We start from the raw sequence: 15,090 nt of genomic DNA on the forward strand, positions 1-15,090 counted from the left end.
CTCCCATCTACTCCATCAGACCCCAACATCAGGCTCAAAGAGAAACACCGCCACCTAGAGGAAGATAAATGAAGCTACATGTACACTGGAAAGGGTATTCAATTCCTCCTGATTTCTTATTAAAGCTTGACCAGTGAGAGTGTAATGATCCCCCCCCCCCCTCTCTCTCTCACACACACACAAACACACGACCACCTGTAAAAAATAAATCATTAAATAATGAAAGTAATCGTAGCCACAGCTCGTCATTTAGTTGCCATTTTAGAAACAGTAAAAAAGGACCAAGAGAAGTTGCCTTATTTAAAGATTTATTAATTTATAATACAAGCTTTTATGTAGACCACATTGCATTTTAGTTTTTTTACATTTAATCATACTGGGCTAAACTTCATAGCAGTGACATTGATTGACTAAAACACAAACCAAAGGACACTCAATGGAAGGAATCAAAAGGTTTCCGACTGTTTCTGAAGAAACCGCAGCCCATCAACACTCCCAGTGCATCACTTTTATTTTTTTTAAAGACCACATGCCCTCAACCAGTCCTCATACAGTATGCCACGTGCATCACACACACTCATACACACTCACCCACACTAAAATTGAACAAATACCTTTACACAAGATAAAAATTGATATATTTAAATTTCAATATTAATGATATTACTGAATTCCACGATAAAAGGCAAACATGAAGTAAAGACGGCATCCAAATGAAAAGGAGGTGAAACAACACCAAAAGATTTTCCTTACGACTCTTCATCCAAGTGGCAGAAACTCTCCCCCTGTTCTCAGTGTCCAGTGGGGGGGTTCCTCACACTGACACTCCTCCCTCCCATCTTCAACCGCTTCCTTTGTCTGCGTTTAACTGGCCCGCCGTGTCGCGAGAGCGCCGACATCCTCGTCAATAAAGTCAAAGCCAGAGGTGCGAAAATGACACCCGATGGCACACAAGCAACCCACCGAATCCTCCCGACTCCATCTTCTACAAGGCGTTTCTCATGGACCTGAACGTCCCCTCGGGTGTTTACTCCACATTATAAAAGTCTTTTCACCATTGGTCCATTTCCAGGAACTAAACAGGTGTATGGTAATGGAGGAAACGCCACTGGTGCTGATACAGACCGACCGGTTCAGTTAGTGAGAAACAGTCTCGTGAGGAGGAGGATGGCACATTTTCTACCACGTGGGGAATTAAGGTCTGTTCCTCTGACCAAAATTTAAAAAAAAAAAAAAAAAAAAGCCATTGGGGGAGAAAAGATGATGGCGATGAAACACAATAAACATTTCTGAATTAACAAACTGGTTAAGTGCAAAGAGAGGGGTTAACACCATTCAGTAAGACTTGGGGAAACATCCATGTGACTAGTAGGGAAAGGTAATAGCCAACACATCCTTTATAGCAACTGTGTCCACGATGAGCAACCACTTCTGTGGTCTCCTCCACTACGTACGACAGCTCTGTGAAACTTGTCCAGCAGCAAACAGGGAGCGTAAGGTAAGTTTAATGTCATGATCTTTAAATAAAAAGGAACTACAACGGCAAATTCGGCCGACACGGTAACATTTTTGGGGGCGAAAAAAGTGAATATATTGGCACAAAAAAAAGCCTCAGATTGGACAAGCGTTCAACCAAAAGCTGGCGACGGTCCAACCAGACTTCTTCTGATTTATTCTAAATCCACAGCTGACAGGATGACAGGCAGAAGAGACACGGTGTATGCATGTATATATGTGTGTGTTATGTCTGTCTGTGTGTGTGTGTGTGTGTGTGTGTGTGGTTGAGGGTCTTCTGTTGCTTTACAAGAGGAGACAGCAGTTGCTCTCTGTGGTCTTTTCTCTGTTCCTTTGACCTACAGAGACAAGAGACAGCAGAGACAAGAGGTCAGATTAAAAAAAGATAAAAAGCACATATCTCTCTACAGACATGTAGCGTGGGATGAGGTTGAGGTTAACTGCAGTAGAAGCAAACGCCCACTGCACAATGTATGTGAAAGAAATGTCAAACAAAAAGCAACCGTTCAACTTCCGCGCTCCGCCTGAGCAGACACTTTGCAGTTAAAGGGTAACTACACCCTTGAATCCTTCTAGAACCTTCTCTCTCGGCATATTTAACAAGAACGCAACACAGGAGCGAGGGAACGACGCGCAGTACACAGCTCACTGCTCGTCAGTCCTAGTTATCTTGTTCATCTCTGAATACAGACGTTATCAGTGGGCTCATGTGTAGCATCTGCTACCACTGAAGAGGTGTAAATCTTGTCAGGAATGCTAATGCTACCGGCAGCTATTTGACCTCATGTTTGCTTGAATTGTTGCCGTAGAAATATAACAGTGTCCAAAGTCAGCTTAACTACTCTGATATTTTGAATTGATGTTCGGCCCTTTTCTCTGTACATATGCAGGCCTGGAGCTAACTAAATCTCACACAGTACCTCGTCCTGTACGATAATGAAATGATACTGATGATTAGCAGACAAAGAGAAGATCCTCACCGTGAGAGTTGGGCTCTGGAAGAGTCTCTCTGGCAACCAAGTGCATGACAGTTGTTCGGCCCGGTGGCAGCTTCAGAGCTTTAAACAAAGAAATAAACCTCATGATGTATTATTCTTCGCTACATTTAACAATATGCTGAAAGTGGCGATGAAAATGACAATTATATGATGGAAAACGAATGTGTTTGATATGGTTTTACGGATGAAGGTGTCTTTGTTAAAGGGTGGTCTTACCTCCCAGGGTAACGTTGCCATGAAGGAAGCGTCCCTGGAAGATGAGGCGCAGTATACTGGGACTGCTCACAGTCTCCTCCTCCCATCCTGTCGAGAAGCAGAGAAACAAGTATTTCACTTAACTGTAGCCCAACCGATACTGGATATTTAAGGCCGATACTGATATGTAAAATTTGAAAACAGTATTTTTGGCTCATTTCATGCACCAATTTTGGGCAAACTACTTGGAAAGTGTAGTGAGCTGAGCTACCAGTTACTCTACATTAAATGAAGCGCTTCACTACGCTGAAGCTAGTCCCCAGAGAAATGTAGCAAGCTAAGCTACAGCTACATGGCAAACGTAGCAACTACAGCACTACTACTATAGTAGTAATGCTATCAATACAAAACATAAATATACAAAGGCCTAATGTGCTGTAAACTATAATATTTGAATACTATATTTATCAATTATAATGTGTATTCAACTTTGCACACTTAATTCTAACATCCGTGCATCTTACTACCATTAAATAATACTTAAACAGTGTATATTTGTGGCCTACAGCCAGGGCGACTCCCTCAGGATCGATTCTTCTCTGTCCTCACCCTCTGCCACCTTTTCATCAAGTAAACACAAGACTGTCTTCCCCGCAGCGGAGACGTCGTAGGCATCAAGGATCGGTACGCGATGTCATACGGAAGTGCTTCTGTTGGCTACACATACGAGCGGCGGTGGCGTCACTTACTGGTCCTTAGCGGTTCTATTTCAGACCGCAGCAGAGAGCTCTGCTGCACTTGAGCTTCAGAAATGCAGAGTGTGTGGATGCTACCTTAATACTTGACCAATAAAAGAGTAGTAACAGCGCTACTTGCAGTGTCGCTACTGACCAACACTGTTATAAACACATGACATAAATAGTCTCGAAACAGATCATTTCCATTTGTTTGGTTTCAAAATTTTGACCAAGATCCTGAGCGAATATTTTCCAGTTTACCAAATCAACTTTAAATCAACTGTAATCGTGACACAGTTCTGACCTAAATTATTTTAAAACTAGTTTGTCATCTCTGTGCTGTAAACTCTTGTTACTTTTCAGCCGATATGTACGTTGATACCAATATATCTGTATCGGCTGGTGTATTTATTGATCTAGCTCTATTGTTTACGGTCACTGTCTACACCATAATACCGTTATTACCCAGCCGATCACTTTAAAACTTTTAAACTGTGGTTAGCCTGTGTTCACTTCTAATGTGAACAGTGTGAACAAGGTTTGCATTACAGGTATTCAGTAGTGGAAGGCCACAAAGAAAACGGTCATAGTAAAAGGAAATAGAACAATTAACCAGTTAATTATTATTAATCAATATCATATACAATATTAATTATTTGCAGACAATGACAATAAATAAGTTTCAGCAAAAACTGCGACTGAAGCTGAAGGACTGCTTAGTGAAAAGTAATAAAATCTGTAAAATATATACACTGAAACTTAAACGCACTAAATAATGCAAACCGAATCATTTAAAAACGTACCAGCAGGCCAGTTCTCAAATACATGCTTGGCGATGTCTGTGGCCGAGTCATTTGGGGAGAAAGTGAAGTCCTGCGTCTTCCCACTGACCAGGATAAGGCGGAGGTGCACCTAAAACAAAAACAAAAACCAGCTTAATCCATAGAAATGTTGTATTAGCCGACAAAAAAAAACACCAAACGTCCATTAAAGTTCTTCTTAATTAGTCGTGGTGGAATCCCTCCACTTCCTCTAACCTCCTCAGTCATGAGGTGAGCTTCAGAAGGCTGTGAAGAGACGGGCATTCCAGCCTAATTAGATTTATCCACACCAGATCTCCACCCTTTGACTGGACGACTTCATCCACCAAGGGCTTACACTGAAGTGAGCCCCTGTTGCCAGAGACGACAACAGATAAGGGTGGGGCTGATGGGGGAACACTGGCCCTTTAGTTCCCGGGTGCTGCGAGCTCCTCTCCAGGCTGTCGGGCTAATGCGATAACCCCAGGTGTCCCAGACAGCTCTGGGCCATGTTATTAAATTTACATGGCCAGTACGTAGCCCCAAGGGGGGACTGTGCATATGTGTGGGAGGGTCTTTAACAGTGGGGCTTCCTCCACATTTCATCCTCAGGGCAACTACAAAAAAAAAACCAAACTAATATGCCTTGAAGGCCTAAATATTACACTCACATCAGGAAATTCACACTGCACACTTGTCCTGGTACAAGATTTTTTTAAATATCACACACTTCTTCTGCATGCAAGGCACAGAAACATGTAAAAATTACAACACACGTCGTAGTAGATCTGACACAACTAATTGATTAATTATGATTTTCCGCTTTTCTTTGTCTTATGTGAACCTGCTTTCACAACAGAGAAAAAATAAATATAAAGAAGACGTCACATTGGCTTTATCGTCCAAATAATTAGAGAATTCAAAAATAAATGTTGGTCGCAGCTCTATATTGTAGTAAAAAAACAGTTAATGTGTAATTATGATGACTAATGACAGCAGCAGAAGGCAACAATTGGTTTAGCTTCTTTGCATTGAAATGAAAGACTGTGAGGTGGAAGTACAGACTTTTAGCTTTATGTATGAGGACAATAATCTTCAGCTTTAAGACAAATTAACGACAGTGTTATTTGTACCAAGTCAATCAACTGACCTCAGCCTATTCAAGCTAAAGACAAAGTTCCTCTGAAATATGTAAAACAGCTCCCACTGTGGCTGCTGGAGCATCACCAGGTGGGTCATTGATTTCAGGTACGCACACCGACTCCAAACCACAAATGTATTTAAATAAACATGTTGGACCTTCATCGGGTCAAAATGTCTAAAAATGGGCATCACGTCCATACTGTATGTACACTGTATCAACTAGTATTATTACCAGATATGAGGTAAGACAGGGAGCAAAGGATGGATGGAGCGAAGATGAGACCAAGCACAACCGGAGACTCTCAGAAGTGAAAAGGAAGAATTAAATGAGAGGGAGGAATATTAAGGATGAGGGATATAGAACAAAACAAAAGTGTGAGTGGCTGGAGGTTGATAAAGAATGACAGGAAGAGAGATGGAGAGAGAAACATTAGAGGGTTGAAAGAGGTGAAGAGACTGCTATGAAAGACGGAGGTAAAGAAGAGTGCAGTAGGGTGATATACGAGGATTTTTTTAAACTTAGATTTGATTAATTCAAATAAACTGTGGTTTCCCTCCATCTCCTTCTAATAGATGTCAAGCAGACAATAGCCAAGAATTTGCTGTCATAATTTAACATTTATATCAACTTGTCCACTTATTCTATACTGTATCTATCTTGTGGTGAGCTCATGGCCAGGATTTTATCGTCACTCTGACCTGAATTATTGATCCATTTTAGACCTTAAGTCGTTTGATTTGTGCTGCATCAAGTCCTTTTCCTTATTAATCCATTAATCCATCATCTCTAATCAATTATGCCGCTACTCCAAAAAATTAATTTGGAGAAAAAACAACATCCCATCAACTGCTTTCTACTGGGACGCCTCTACTCAAGAGTCAGAGTTGACGGACGGGATTAATTTTCCCCGACATTTGTCCTTCTTCAAAAGGAGGGACATGATCTTGATTTGAGTTAATAAATCACAGAAGAGAGAACAAAGAGACTTAACCATGAGATGTGATGTCAGGGGGGGACAGGGAGGGACAACCCCTCTGATCTGTTTACAAATACAATCCTCCCTCGATGGTCCCTCCCCTCCCTCCTCTGAACTCAATAACCTCAATGTGAAGTTACATACCCATGTCATCATTAACGAGCTTTGTCCCCTTTCCCGTCCCCATCCCTTTCATCCCCAACAAAATAAAAACAAAGTCAGATCTGCCTGATTACCCATGGCAACATCCCGCTACATCCGGCATCACAAATGTTCTTGAGGTTCTCCAATCCAAAGAACGACATTAAATTCTTCAAACACTGCTGCTAAGAATTGTTTTTTAGGGTCAATAGAGCTATTAAAGGCGTAGCCATTCTTGGATTTGGTCAAGTTATCTAAAAACATAACAAGCCAACGAGATGATCTATTAAATCCCACTCTGCCTAGCTGTGGGTCTTTACCTGATGTAGGTATCATAGATAGAAGATTTCACAACATTTGTTTGAATATGTTTTAAAACAATGTTCTGACAGCATATAATTAAAAATAAACGTCACAATGTGTGCCTTGTTTTCTCTCGCCAACAGCCCAAAACCTTAAAAGATTTTCAGTTGAGTTTGTAATTAAATGAAACAGAGATCTACACTTTGTGAAGTCATAACCAGCACATTTGGAATTTTTGGTTTATATATTTTAAACAATAAAATGATTTTCAAAATTGTTGCAGATTAATTTTCTGATTATTTGACTATTTTTTCCAGCAATAAATGTTTCCTTATTGCTCACATTAGCATAAAAATAACTGATTGTCTAATTGACAAGCGGATCACCAAAACACAAAATTCAGCTGGTTACAGCTTTACATATACATCTTTTCTTTGTGAAATCTCGATATAAAGTGAATTATTGCAGGCGAGAAAGCAAGCGGCCAGGTGTCATAATAAAAAATAACCCCCAAAAAAGCATTTCTAAATAACTGTCGTCCATTCATATAGTGGGGGGCTGTGGTCAGGATTTAGTAAGAGGGTACAATCAATTGGCATCTAAACCTTGAAAGGAAAGTAGGGCAACGTTTTAACTGAGATTAGACAGATGGTGTTCACAGGAACAGCAGTCACTGTCCCAGCTAAGTGTTTGTGGACGTTGGCTAATCCATGACACCCCCTCCCTATCCCGACCCCCAAACTCTAAATCATTTTAACTTTGAGGAAACGTTACTGTACCGATATAATCATAATAATGAAATGTAGTATGTCTGTGTATCATGCAGCAGCTTTAAGTGTGACAGGCTACAAAGTAGAGAACACAAACAAACACGGATTATCACCTTGGCTTTGTGTTGCTGTTGGAAAAATAGTGTTCATAAAGGTGTTAAGACACTCACTCACCATATCAAGATCCCTCTGAGTGGTCATGGCTCAGCAAGGAGGAAGGCCGTGGACGTTGATCAGAGTGGACAGGGCTGGTGTGCTTCAGCTGCTGGAGACGGGGCCAGAGCCCTGAAATAAACAACACAAACACTGTGAAGCCGCTTCCCACCGCCTGGCACCATAACTGCACTGCACATAATCCATTATCCACCGAGCTAACGTGTCGCTAGCGTTACAGTTAATGTCATAACATTGTCCATCAAATGGCAAACGAGCACATGATTGATTAGTTAGCATAAATCGTGTAAGTAGTGAATAGCCTGGTTCACCTCACCATGGTTTAGCTAATTAAAATAACAAGTTTAGCTTGTCAGGCTACGTCAGCGACGAGATTAGTAACGTTAGCTTAACGTCTACCAGTAGACGTTAAACTAGCGGGCTAATATCTCTAACATTAGCCAACTACCACAATCGTTGCTAATTAGCTGTGTGTTGACGTTAGTATTGAAACAGCGGGTACATTTATTTCACCCGAGGACAACAACTAGCACCAAGTTTCGTCCTGACAGATGTCGAAAGTGATGGCTGCGAATAAGAAGGCTTCTGCTAACATTAGCATTAGCTGCTGTGTTAGCTTATGCTAATCCTGCTATCTATAGCTGGCTAACTAGATGTGCAAACGGCAATTTTTAGTCCTGTCGCGCTCACCTGCATCTGACGACTTTGATGAAATTTTGCATTCAGTTGAGTTGACGAATCAGCGGGGAGCGCTTTTCATGAGTAAAATATCGAGTGTCAGATGGTTGTCGTTGACTTCTGCTTCTTTGGGTTTAGGATATCGTTGACTGTGGTATATCGGTAGCTAAAGGACGGGAAGATGCCGGATGTCAGCTGGTTGTAAACATAGAGAACCACCGCAAGTACTTCTGGGAGTTGAAGTTCATAGATAGTCAGACACACAGATAGATAGACAGACAGACAGATAGATAGATAGATGGATTCCTTATTAATCCCGCAAGGGGAAATTTGTTCGCTATATCAGCATTATGATACAGGTAAGCAATCAGGTAAGTAACAGAGTAAAAAATAAAAAATATTGAGTACAAAAATGCACAATATATACAATAAAAATAATAGAGTAATAAATATAAATTAACTAATTAAACAGCAGTGCAAAGTTAAATTAATTAACTAAACAGTAGTGCAAAGTTAAATTAATTAACTAAACAGTAGTGCAAAGTTAAATTAATTAAATAAACAGTAGTGCAAAGTTAAATTAATTAACTAAACAGTAGTGCAAAGATTGTAGTCCAATTGCTTATGTCATGCTTTGAAAAAAAAAAGACTCAGAAGGTAAGAAGACTGATAAAAAAACATTTCCCTTAGAGTCTTATCATCAACGTCACTATAAAAGGCCCCAATACAAAGCATGAATATTTATTCAAAAATAGTACAAAAACTAAAGGTTACTTGCTAGCTTTTGTCTATAACCATGGCCTTCATCAGCAGATCGAGTTTGCTTAGTTGTCAGGAAAATCATCAATTTACTTAACTTATTGTAAAGCATTTTTTAATATTCTTTCATAGGAGATTCCTTCTTTCAGCTAAGAGAAAGGTTGTAAAAAAATGTAAACAAATAAGGCTTCAGAAGAAAGTACACACAAAAAGTCAACAGAGGAAGTTAGTTTTTTCATAAATGTCACAATTTAGATTGAAATAGTTTCTGCTTTGTCTTTGGGTTTTTGTATATGCTCCCGGGCTATACATTTTGAATACTACAAGAGTGAAAACTTTTAAATACTGTGGATTCAATTTTTAGTTAAAAAAGGGGTAAATCTCAGGGTATTGGGAACGCAATCTTCATTAAATGTTTAAATTATATCAATGATGTAAGGAGAAAAAATTGCATCCTACGAACCAGTTGCCACCCAAATAATAAATTTGACAATGACAGCTACTGATAACCAATGATGGCAGATGGAGGTACAGAAATAACATTTTAGTAATTTAACACATAACCTGCTCGTATAAGCCAAACGTACTGATTTGACGTATCATTACTTGATGGTGGAACAAACCACATTTAACATTTCATGATATTAAGGGTGACAAGAAATTTAGACATGTACATTCACATCAAAAAAGAAACAATGTACTCATGTTACATGCTTGATTAAAGGCTTTATGCTATCACCCATTTAAGAGATAAGAGTCTAAAAAACAAAGTGCCAAAGAAAAACCATCTGATAGCCTTGTAGTCAAGACACATACCAGCATCCCCAGTTCAATTCTGTACTGTCATCAAATAAAGGCAAATGCCAAAAACAATAATTATTCAAAAATAGTTTGAATAATTGCTATTTTTCAGACAGGAATTTACAACAGCAAGCTACAATACCAACTGCATTATTTACCAATCTTGTGGCTTTGTCTTTTAGAGTCGTGTGTCAAAATGTTTAACAGTCATTGTAGGTTAAAGTCTGTTTCTATTTTACTTTATATTGTGCTCAGATGATGCACATTCCTAAATAACCTACACAGAGGACAGTAAATAAGGTGCTTTAGGCGGTTTTAATGGTCTTTAGAGGACCAACGACAATTGTTCACATTGATAGTGGATGAGTATACCAAGAACACTTTATTATCGTAGTCATTCTTTTTCTTTATCATGATTAAAATATGTTGTTCTGCAGTTTAGACTAGTTGTAGTCTATTACTAGTTGTCTACCCGTACTCTACCGGTAATAACTTAACTGCCCGAAGTGTACCCGGGACTTAGCACATGTCCATGCACTGTTGCATAATGCACCATTACAAGTACATGTTGCCTCCTTCAGCTACTATTTACGCCTGTGCTGTCACGTGTATGACTCAATTTCCCAGAAATCCACTTGGCGCATGCGCAGAACGCGTTGCCTGACAGTGGTAAACAGACGTCAGAAGGGAGTCTTCGCCTCGAGTCAAAACAAAACAAGTCAAAAAGGTACTGAAGAATTGAGTATTTGGACAGCCGCGACTACTGTAAGTTTGTGGAGACTCGTATCGTTTTAGAAACGGCTACTTGGAGGAAGTTCTCGGAGGCTTTTCACGGACTTTTCCACGGATTGTGAACTCTGGAGTAGCAGGAGCTTAACCCAGCTAACGTTACGGTGGCTATCGTGCAGTTCTCAAAGTGCGGCGGGTGGGAGCCGACAGACCTCCGAGGCGACCCAACTTCACCCAACACCCGGGGATTCACTTCGTAGTCGGTTCACCGAAGAAGATCTGAGCTCCGGGCCTCGGTCGAGAGGGTTTTAATAATAATAACCGAGTCTTCGAGCATCGTGTGCCGCGGCAAGAGTGGAGAAACATGGCAGATGGTGACATGCGCCTGGCCGCAATGTGGCGGATCGTGCAAACCTGAAGCAAGGACTTCTCGTGCGCACGTTTCTCCCATCTTCCCACTTTTATTGATTTAAAGAAACACCTTTGATCATTTCTTAAAACCGCTCGTGATTTCTTCACCCAACGCTCGCGCATTTCTCTGGTTGTTTAGTCACAGCGGCTTTAATTTAAGGCCAAAAAGACGACGGACACTTTTTAAACACTTTTTTTTTTTTTTTAATTCCTTTGCCGGAATAATCATTCGTCATGTGTTTTTACACTTCACTTAACTTTTAACCGGACAGTTTTTTTGTGAGAGTTTTTAAATTTATTTTTTGTAGGTGTGTGTGTAGGATTGTTGGCTCGTGGAGCGCTCAGACATCACGTTGTTTACAAGTGGAGACGGACTGGTGCTCAGAAGATCCTTTGTAACAGTAGCCAGATAATCCCTGTTTGTAGTCCTCATAGCCTTACAGTAAAAACAAATGTATGTATAAGGACATATACATGCAATTTAAAAAAATTTTTTACGAATTTATCCTTAATTTTGATTTATTCCTAAAGGTTTATTTTATGAGAGGTTTAAACTATACTTTTTATTTTATTTACAATTTTCAGATATTTAAATCGAGTGTTTATTGACTGATGTCATTATTTTGTATCTGTATACCTTTAAAATTTAGGTAGGCCTTTTCAATTTCAGGTGAGCCCAAAAACCTCTGTAGATCCAGATGTTTTGGTGCTCATTGCCACTCTGACACTTTTGTTTTTGTTTCATTCAAACAAAGGGACTCTCATCCCAGCCATCCTTCATTCTATATAAATCGGAAGGTTTATGATAGTTACTATTAAGGAGATTATTTGGGTTCCCTAATCTCCAATCTGAGGATTAACGGAGGCTATTGGTGTGTCCAGATTACGCCTCTTCAACCGGCCCCTCTGTTTACACCCCCGCAGTGGCTCAAGCATATTGTTCTTGTGTCAGGGAAGTTTTTTTTAACTCATCTTCCACTCTTTTACTTTGAGAGGTAGATGTGTTAAGTGCTATCATCTTTTTTTTTTGGGTTGAGTGGAAGTTCAGAGGACCGCCATGGAGGAGTCCTCGGTGCCCCCCATTGACCCAGATTTCGAGCCGCAGAGCAGACCCCGCTCCTGCACGTGGCCGCTGCCGAGGCCCGACATCTCGGCTGTCAAACCGGAGGGGGCGGACGGCTCCGAGTCCGTCGCCGGGACCCCACCCGCGGACGAGGACAAGCCCGAGCCACAGCAAATCACTTCCGAGCCCGAGAAGGCTGCGGCGGGCGCCGAGGGAGGGGTCGCGGCCGGCGGGGGCGGAGCGACGCCCCGCAAAGGATCGTCCCGGCGCAACGCGTGGGGGAACCAGAGCTACGCAGATCTGATTAGCCAGGCCATCGATAACTCACCTGAGAAGAGGTTAACCCTGGCACAGATCTACGAGTGGATGGTGAAAACAGTGCCTTACTTCAGAGACAAAGGAGACAGCAACAGCTCAGCGGGCTGGAAGGTGAGTGATGTTGGGCAATATGAAAAAGAGTACAGCAACTAGAGGAACATATCATAGGTTATCATAACATATACTTATCCCAATATCAAAAATAAAAATACTACATTATTTGTTCTTAACATTTTTTTGGTTCTTCATATTTGCTGCATGATGATGAGCCGCCTGACTGTTTTCACTTATTTTCTCGACCAACAATCTTTCAGTTTCTTCAATTGTCTCATTGTTTTTTGTTGTTTTAATTACGTAGTTATGTTTTGCGGCCTTACTGCACAAAAATACATACTTTTGCAGCCAGGCTAGGACATCAAGGGGCAAGAGATCTGAACTGACCTGGAATAAGTCTGACTTAGTAAATACTTTTAGTCAGTGGTTCGCAACCTTTTTTGGCTTGTAACCATCATAACCACCTTGCCACTCACTGTCATGGCCTGTTTTTAAGAAGATTAATACTCAAAAATAAAATAAAATCATTTACAGGCGTATCATGCTTTAGTTTCAGAAGGATCATTTGAACTTTAGCAGTGCCAAAGCATGTTTAGGCTACTTGTAGTGATTAATCTGCAATTTAAACAAAAGAAATTCTCTGTCCGTTTTCAGAATTCAATCCGCCACAATTTATCACTCCACAACAAGTTCTTGAGGGTCCACAATGAATCGACAGGCAAGAGCTCCTGGTGGATGCTCAACCCAGAAGGAGGGAAGACCGGGAAGGCTCCTCGCCGCCGGGCCGCCTCCATGGACAACAGCAGCAAACTGCTGAAGAGCCGCATGAGGGCCAAGCAGACTAAGAAGCAGGCGGGAGCAGCCGGCCTGGGGGGCGCTGGAGGGGCGCTGCAGGGCGACGGCAGCACAGGTTCAGCCGGGGCAGACAGCTCGAATTCGTCCCAGCAGTTCCCCAAATGGGGGGTTAACAACAGCAGCCCGTCGTCCCGCGGCAGCTTGGATGACGCCGACATGTGGACCACCTTCCGGCCGCGCACCAGCTCCAACGCCAGCACCCTGAGCGGACGTCTGTCCCCCATCGCTCCTGGACAGGAGGACGATGACAACCTGCCCGAGGATGGAATGCTGGGAAGATACACGGCCAGCAGCTTGACCCCCACCCTCACCGAGACCCTGATGGAGGAGCTGGACCTGATCGACGGCCTCACATTGATGACTGGGCAGCAGGGAGGGGCCAGTCCCAGCACAGCCCCACCAGCACCTCCCACTCCGCTGCCCTCCGCCTCCACCCTGCTGCCCCGGGGCTCCAGCTTCTCCTCCTTCCATCAGTTGCAACCATCCAGCCTCCCGCAGGCCCCAAATCACACCGGGACCCAGGCCTCTGTCTCTCAGTGTGGAATGAACAGTAAAGAGCCGTCAACCTTCAGCAACTCCCTCTTCAACCCCATGTCCAGCTCCGGCTCTCGTGGGGGCGGCCATTACACCCACGTGCCTTCCAGCCTGGAGGCGCTGCTCACCTCCGACTCCCCTCCTCCCAGTGATGTCATGATGACTCAGGTGGATCCCCTCATGCCCAGTCCTGGAGGGGTGGGCCTGATGGGCATGGGCACATCCGTGGTGGGTGTGAGGTCCAAACCCAACCAGCTGCTGTTGGCTAAAGGGCTGGAGCCCAACACAGTGGCCCCCATGGTGCTGCATGCTCATATGCAGCAGCGTCACCTTCACCAGCAGCAGCAGCAACAACAACTACAGCCACAACAACAACACCAACACCAGCACCACTCTCAGATGGGTTTGGGGATGATCCTCTCAAGTATGTCTCAAGACCCGTCACAGCTCTCGGCTCTCAAAGCCCATCATGCCGCGGTGCCAGCGGTGGGCTCTCATCACGGAGGGCCCGTCGGCTCAGCCAATCCCGGCATGAGCCTGCTGGGGATGAGTCAGTTCGGAGCTCCGTCCTGCTTCCCGACCGGTCACGACCGACTGCCCACAGACTTGGACATGGACATGTTCACCGAAAACCTGGATTGCGACGTGGACTACATCATCAACAGTGACCTCATGGACGGAGACGGCATCGACTTCAACTTTGACCCCATACTGCCTGGAGGCCAAGGCTGCGCCGGCCCGGCCACCACGCAGGGCTCCGCTCAGAGCTGGGTGCCCAGCTAAGTCCTCAGCTGACCACTCGGAGGTAGCCAGGTACAATGACACTCAAACCTGTTACTTTAGATAGTTTTATGAATAGTTTAGTTTATAACATGTCAGAAAATGATAGAAAACACATTTCAAATGTCTTGTTTATCCCAAAGATATTTGATTTCTAATGAAATAAAACAGAAAAGCAGCAAATCCTCACATTTGAGAAGCTAAAACTAGAAAATGTTTTTGCCGTTGTCTCGTTAAACCATGAAGCGATTTAGGTCTCAAAGTCAATCGATGGGTTAGTTGATTGACAGGAAATAGATTTTTAACTATTCTTTCATCATTGATTTATTGTGCATTCTCCAATGTGAGGATTTGC

The 15,090-nt window shown here is 42.5% G+C and overlaps 2 protein-coding genes across 3 annotated transcripts in view; one reads left to right on the forward strand and one right to left on the reverse strand.

Moving 5' to 3' along the window:
- Positions 1-294: 294 nt before the first annotated feature.
- On the reverse strand, positions 295-8,624 carry ubl3b (ubiquitin-like 3b). Its single transcript, XM_031862739.1, has 6 exons — positions 8,444-8,624; positions 7,754-7,864; positions 4,249-4,357; positions 2,730-2,816; positions 2,496-2,573; positions 295-1,853 (listed from the first exon to the last, which is right to left on the reverse strand). Exons 2-6 carry the CDS (start codon positions 7,778-7,780, stop codon positions 1,801-1,803), a joined length of 354 nt encoding a protein of 117 aa, XP_031718599.1. The 5' UTR covers positions 7,781-7,864; positions 8,444-8,624; the 3' UTR covers positions 295-1,800.
- A 2,010-nt stretch (positions 8,625-10,634) lies between these two features.
- Positions 10,635-15,090, forward strand: part of foxo4 (forkhead box O4) — a 23,034-nt gene continuing 18,578 nt past the window's right edge. The window contains exons 1-2 of one of the 2 annotated variants that reach the window (XM_031862631.1): positions 10,635-12,623; positions 13,221-14,768. In XM_031862631.1, coding sequence (XP_031718491.1) covers positions 12,189-12,623; positions 13,221-14,738 — 1,953 coding nt within the window. In that variant the 5' untranslated portion in view covers positions 10,635-12,188 and the 3' untranslated portion in view covers positions 14,739-14,768. The remainder of the gene's footprint in view (positions 12,624-13,220; positions 14,769-15,090) is intronic. The other variant, XM_031862632.1, reaches the window with a different exon arrangement.

Source organism: Anarrhichthys ocellatus, unplaced genomic scaffold (assembly GCF_004355925.1).
Source record: "Anarrhichthys ocellatus isolate YVR2014 unplaced genomic scaffold, GSC_Weel_1.0 scaffold27, whole genome shotgun sequence".
NCBI lineage: Eukaryota > Metazoa > Chordata > Actinopteri > Perciformes > Anarhichadidae > Anarrhichthys > Anarrhichthys ocellatus.

Coding starts and splice junctions, on each gene's coding strand:
- ubl3b (XM_031862739.1), bottom strand. CDS start 7,780: ATGACCACTCAGAGGGATCTTGATATG. Junction 4,358..7,753: donor CTCAGAGGGATCTTGATATG/GTGAGTGAGTGT, acceptor TTTTTGTTTTAG/GTGCACCTCCGCCTTATCCT. Junction 1,854..2,495: donor TCCAGAGCCCAACTCTCACG/GTGAGGATCTTC, acceptor TTGTCTCTGTAG/GTCAAAGGAACAGAGAAAAG.